We start from the raw sequence: 6,682 nt of genomic DNA, 5'->3' as shown, positions 1-6,682 counted from the left end.
TTTAAAACTTGGGCAAGTCAAGGACATTCCTAAAGAGGATTAACAGAGGAAAACATATTCTATTTATTCTATAAGTAGAATAAATAATAACTGCTCAAAATAAGAATATAAGATTACACTGATAAATTCACAACAAATGCAAAATTGTTTTCAAATTAGCAAGGGAAAATGTACACCCTTAATTCTGATATTGGTTTACTACCAGCCTCATTTACATATATCACAGTTTTTTTTTCCTTAAGATTTCAACTTGTTACTTGCATATAATCAGGGTTCTCAGTAAAACATAGTTTCCAAAATGTTATGGTTAACAGAGGAACTGGGTTGTGTCATGATTCCCACACTGCAAGCTGGGTAGTGCCATAAAAGCCCACATTATTTCCCAAAAGCTCACATAGGAATTATGCTAGTAATCGCCAATGCGTGCATATATAATAGTTTTCATTTTTATGAAAAAGATAGAAGGAGATTTATTCACATGGTCCTCTATTGACAATCACAAGCGCATTAAAGGGATAAAAGGTGGGGAGCTTGCTTTTCTGTTTCATAGTAAAAGTCAGCGTCTTGTGAGTCTTAGTTCTCTTCTCCAGTGCTATCTCACTTTTTGAAGCTCCTGTCTCAGCCATGACGGTAGAGGCTGCCCCAGTCTGTGTAACAGTTTGGACAATTCCACATTATGATCTCTGTAGTAATTAGAGAGGAAGGTTCTAGACTGAAAGCAAAAAGAAGGGAGTTATTAGTTCATTAAATGAGATTGTGCAAATTTATTAACAAATTCTACAGCAATGGGACTGCATATAAAACAGGCATTTCTTTCTATTTTCCCATGGATGCCGTTTATTTTCACCTTTAGGAAAGATTTGACAGAAGTATAGTTGCAAAATAAAAATGAGTCCAGGAATAACTAATATATCTTATTTTTCCTAGAGCATTTGGAGAATTAGCTTTTTTGAATTTTTTAAACTGAAGTATAATTTGACACAGTATTATATCAGTTTTGGGTATACAACATTGAGTCAATATTTTTATACATTAAATACCATCCGTCAGCGAGGAGGGCATGGCGTCCCACTCAATATAAAGCACACTTTTTTATTGAGGGGTTGATGAAGAGGTTGATGAGAGGCATGTAATAGTAAAGAACAATGAGGTAAATATGGACCAGATGAGGCACAATATCTACAGAAAAGAAACACCTTTGTTTATGAAATTGGTCACTTTATGTAAAATTGGGTCACAGCATTAAGATAATCAGTCAGCATAATCATAAAAGCTGAATTTCATGATTAAAGAAATAATTTGCCATGTTATAAAATGCTTTCTACATTTACTTAGGCCAAAAACAGATTTTTTAAAAAACCATTAAGTTTTCTACTTCACAGATATTATAAGGTCTTATTATAAAGGTCATTATAGTGATCTTTCCTGGGATTCTTATGTTCCTAACCAAGCTGGAGTGATTGGCAATTTTTAGATGAACGGCTGAAAAAAGGATTATAAAATATATCTGTGGTTTTAGTTTATTTTATTCCAAGAAGACAAAAAAAATGTTAATGGGTTTTTTCTTTGAATGTCACTTATCTCATATTAGAATCATTGAACATAGTTCTGTGTCTTTTTTATAAAATAATAGAGGTGAATGTTTTTCCTGTGAAATATAGGCAGCAGTTTCCATTTGGTCAAACGTACACCATCTCTGGTAGGCTGCAGTCCATGGGGTCACTAAGAGTTGGACACGACTGAGCAACTTCACTTTCACTTTTCACTTTGATGCATTGGAGAAGGAAATGGCAACCCACTCCAGTGTTCTTGCCTGGAGAATCCCAGGGATGGGGGAGCCCACTGAGTTGCCATCTATGGGGTCGCACAGAGTCAGACATGCCTGAAGCAACTTAGCAGCAGCAGCAGCAGCATACCATCTCTCTTAAACCCCTCCCAATATTTTAGCACAAAGTAGTTTCCTTCTTTCTAAAATTCCCTTAGCAACTTGTATACTGTGGAAATTAATTCAAGATAACTACTTTTTTTCTTGTCCATTCACTACGTTTTTCACTACATCTCTTCCCTTCAAGCGGATTGTAAACACTTCAAATTTTGGATAAGACGTTTATAGTAGTGGAGTTGTTACATTGATTTTTTGGTTGATCAACGTGATTTTTGAAGCCTTTTTGAAATTATTGGGTTCAAAGGTATAATTTGAGAACCTTCTGGTTCTTCTGTTTCCTTAGTAACACTTAATCACTTCCATCCTCCTTATGCCCACACTGTCTTAGGAGAGATAACTTATTATATCTTCTCAGTTGATTGGTAACTAGTTTCCCAATCCTTCTGTCTCCTCATACCATAACTTTTACTGATAGGTTTTTCTCCCCTGCCTTTTTGCAGTTTGATATTGTTTTATTTTTTTATAAACAAGTGACCATAACTAGTTTACTCTCCTATAATAAATCTAGGCTCATAATAACTGTTTTATCCTGTAACCTATTTGTGACATTTTGAATTATAATAAGAAATATATAGTTGGTCATTGACTCCACTTCTGGCACAAGGCTCACTTGGAATTTCCTAAGTGAGATAATGATAAAGGTATACTTTGTTTTGTTAATGAGGTAGCTTTTTGTTTTTGTTGTTAAGTCGTCCAGTTATGTCCAACTTTTCATGACCAAATGGACTGCAGCATGCCAGGCTTCCATGTCCCTCACCATCTCCTGAAGTTTGTCCAAGTTCATGTGTATTGCATCGGTGATGCCATCAAGCCATCTCATCCTCTGACACCCTCTTTTCCTTCTGTCCTTAATCTTTCCCAGCATCAGGGACTTTTCCAATCAGTTGGCTGTTTGTGTCAGATGACAAAATACTGGAGTTTCAGCTTCAGCATCAGTCCTTCCAAGGAGTATTCAGGGCTGATTTCCCTTAAGTTGACTGGTTTGACCTTGGTGTCCAAGGGACTTTCAGGAGTCTTTTCCAGCGTCGCAGCTTGAAGGCATTAATTCTTTGGCTCTGTGTCTTCTTTATGCCTCCAGCTCTCACAACCGTGCCTCACCACTGGGAAGACCATAGCCTTTGGACTATGGACCTTTGTCGGCAGAGTAATGTTTCTGCTTTTCAACACACTGCCTAGGTTTGTTATAGCTTTCCTGCCAAGAAGCAAATGTCTTCTGATTTCATGGGTGCAGTCACCATCTGTGGTAATTTTAGAGCCCAAGAAGAGGAAATCTGTCATTACTTCCACCATTTCTCCCTCTATCTGCCTTAAAGTAAAGGTGCCGAACGCAATGATGTTAGTTTTTTTTAAAAAAAAATATTTAGTTTTAAATTGGCTCTTTAACTCTCCTCTTTCACCCTCAAGAGGCTCTTTAGTTCCTTTTCATTTTCTACCATTAGAGTGGTATCATCTGGATATCTGAGGTGGTTGCTGTTTTTCCCTGAGGGACCTGACACTCTTTCTTTGTAGACAGTGTCCGTATTGTGTTGAGTTGTGGAGACCCAGCTGGTACCTGAGCCTTGCTTGGTGATATGGAAAAACTTCCCCCCCACATGTTGTAATTGTTCATCAAAACAGTTTACTCTCCATGGCTCAACTCAGTAGCATTCATGGTATCAGTTCAGCTCAGTTCAGTCACTCAGTCGTGTCCGACTCCCTGTGACCCCGTGAATCGCAGCACGCCAGGCTTCCCTGTCCATCACCAACTCCCGGAATTCACTCAAACTCAGGTCCATCGAGCCAGTGATGCCATCCAGCCATCTCATCCTCTGTCGTCCCCTTCTCCTCCTGCTCCCAATCCCTCCCAGCATCAGGGTCTTTTCCAATGAGTCAGCTCTTCTCATGAGGTGGCCAGAGTATTGGAGTTTCAGCTTTAGCATCAGTCCTTCCAATGAACACCCAGGACTAATCTTTAGAATGGACTGGGTGGATCTCCTTGCAGTCCAAGGGACTCTCAAAAGTCTTTTTCAACACCACAGTTCAAAAGCATCACTCAGCTTTTTTCACAGTCCAACTCTCACATCCATATATGACCACTGGAAAAACCAGAGCCTTGACTAGACAGACCTTTGTTGGCAAAGTAATGTCTCTGCTTTTGAATATGCTATCTAGATTGGTCATAACTTTCCTTCCAAGAAGTAAGCGTCTTTTAATTTCATGGCTGCAACCACCATCTGTAGTGATTTTGGAGCCCCCCAAAATAAAGTTTCCACTGTTTCCCCATTTATTTCCCATGAAGTGATGGGACCGGATGCCATGATCTTAGTTTTCTGAATGTTGAGCTTTAAGCCAACTTTTTCACTCTCTTCTTTCACTTTCATCAAGAAGCTTTTTAGTTTCTCTTCACTTTCTGCCATAAGGGTGGGGTCATATGCATATCTGAGGTTATTGATATTTCTCCTGGCAATCTTGATTCCAGCTTGTGTTTCTTCCAGTCCAGCGTGTCTCATGATGTACTCTGCATAGAAATTAAATAAGCAGGGTGACAATATACAGCCTTGACGTACTCCTTTTCCTATTTGGAACCAGTCTGTTGTTCCATGTCCAGTTCTAACTGTTGCCTCCTAACTTGCATATAGGTTTCTCAAGAGGCAGGTCAGGTGGTCTGGTATTCTTGTCTCTTTCAGAATTTTCCACAGTTTATTGTGATCCACACAGTCAAAGGCTTTGGCATAGTCAATAAAGCAGAAATAGATGTTTTTCTGGAACTCTCTGGCTTTTTACATGATCCAGTGGATGTGGGCAATTTGATCTCTGGTTCCTCTGACTTTTCTAAAACCAGCTTGAACATCAGGAAGTTCACGGTTCACGTATTGCTGAAACCTGGCTTGGAGAATTTTGAGCATTACTTTACTAGCATGTGAGATGAGTGCAATTGTGTGGTAGTTTGAGCATTCTTTGGCATTGCCTTTCTTTGGGACTGGAATGAAAACTGATCTTTTCCAGTCCTGTGGCCACTGCTGAGTTTTCCAAATTTGCTGACATATTGAGTGCAGCACTTTCACAGCATCATCTTTCAGGATTTGAAATAGCTCAACTGGGATTCCATCACCTCCACTAGCTTTGTTCATAGTGATGCTTTCTAAGGCCCACTTGACTTCACATTCCAGGATGTCTGGCTCTAGGTGAGTGATCACACCACTGTGATTATCTGGGTCATGAAGATCTTTTTTGTACAGTTCTTCTGTGTATTCTTGCCACCTCTTCTTAATATCTTCTGCTTCTGTTAGGTCCATACCATGCATGGTATAGGCACTTGATATACGTATTCAGTATTTAACAATAACACATATATTTTATACAAAATCATTGTTTACTAGATTACTTGTTTGAGCCCTTTACACATTTGGAAAGAAGTTACTATTCAGTATTTATATTTGAATTGAGTCCCATCAGAATACAATTTCCATGAATATCTACTAATCATCTCTATCTGTTGGTCTATCTCTCTTCTAAATATATAAAATTATTGATAGCAAAGAAAGTCAAGAAAATGGAATCAAATTTATTGTCTCCTAATTTTGAAACAGTTGTGTATACAGGGTTCTACTGTAACAGGAAAGGATTAATTCTGTCTCCCTGTTGGAACTGTTTCTTTGACTTGTTTTCCATTGCTTTTGTCATCATAGTCATACATTAATGGCCTGCCTCAGAGAATCCTGCCCCTCTGCCTGACTGTTAACTTAAAGTGCCTTTGTTCAGAACTCTGTCTGGCTGTAGATGGCAGGAAGAAGTTAACACATCTCTCTGCCTGAGGCTTGCCATTCTGGTAAATGTTTGCAAGATTAATGGCCTTTTTACGTTGTTTCCTCACATTGTCCTATCTCTGATCCATAAAAGAACCTGGCATCCAGACCCAGATAAGATGGCTATTTTGAGATGTTAGTCTGCCATCTTCTCTGTCAGCCAGCTTTCGGAATAAAGTCATACTTCTCATCCCAACACCTCCTCGCTCAGATTCATTGGCCTATTGTGTTGCAAGCAAAGCATGCTTGGACTCAACACTACCAGAGAATTTCAAAGATAAGGAAAATATTACCTCTGGATCCATGGGTGGATACTTTCGACCCTTGCTTTTTCCAAGGCATTTGGTCTTCCCTCCTTCCAATAGTTGACACCAAAAGCCCTTTTGGGGATCAAAACTACAAAAGATCAAAGATATAAATGAAAATAAAGATATAATGATTATAAATTATATACAGAATTTTAAGAGAATCTCACCAATTGTACAATGGAAATGCACTTTCATATACTCATGCTTTGATTTAATTTAATTCAATTCTATAAATATTAATTGAATCAATTTGAGAGAATTTAATTGAAATTAACTATATGTTATATATTTTTGAATATTTCTAATGTAATGAAAAAGGACATATGGATATTTAGTCTTTTCTTATGATGAAATTATTAGGTTTTTATATTTTATCTATTCATCCATAAAAGATCAAGGATGAATCAACAAAACTGTAATCATATATATAGGGCTTTACAATATTTATTTTTTTATTTATATGATTTCCCTGTCAAAATATATTAGCAAATTTCTTTGAAATCATTTAATAGTATATATTAAGGTGACAATATAATATAAACATATTTATTTGAATACAAACATGAATTTTAAAGCTTCTAAGAAGAAATACTAATTTTTTTAAACAGTTCAAGACATTTACACTTTTCAAGGATGAAATTAAA

The 6,682-nt window shown here is 37.4% G+C and overlaps 1 protein-coding gene across 2 annotated transcripts in view; it reads right to left on the bottom strand.

The window, feature by feature from the left end:
* Positions 1-592: 592 nt before the first annotated feature.
* The window catches only part of LOC138442293 (bifunctional heparan sulfate N-deacetylase/N-sulfotransferase 4), a 288,177-nt gene continuing 282,087 nt past the window's right edge, over positions 593-6,682 (bottom strand). For both annotated transcript variants that reach the window (XM_069593406.1, XM_069593407.1), the window contains 2 exons: positions 6,024-6,126; positions 593-712 (listed from right to left, as the gene is read on the bottom strand). In XM_069593406.1, coding sequence (XP_069449507.1) covers positions 593-712; positions 6,024-6,126 — 223 coding nt within the window. The remainder of the gene's footprint in view (positions 713-6,023; positions 6,127-6,682) is intronic.

The sequence above is a fragment of the Ovis canadensis genome, chromosome 6 (assembly GCF_042477335.2).
Source record: "Ovis canadensis isolate MfBH-ARS-UI-01 breed Bighorn chromosome 6, ARS-UI_OviCan_v2, whole genome shotgun sequence".
Classification (NCBI taxonomy): Eukaryota; Metazoa; Chordata; class Mammalia; order Artiodactyla; family Bovidae; genus Ovis; species Ovis canadensis.
Note: the sequence above shows the minus strand (reverse complement) of the source record. Positions and strands in the feature narration are given on the sequence as shown.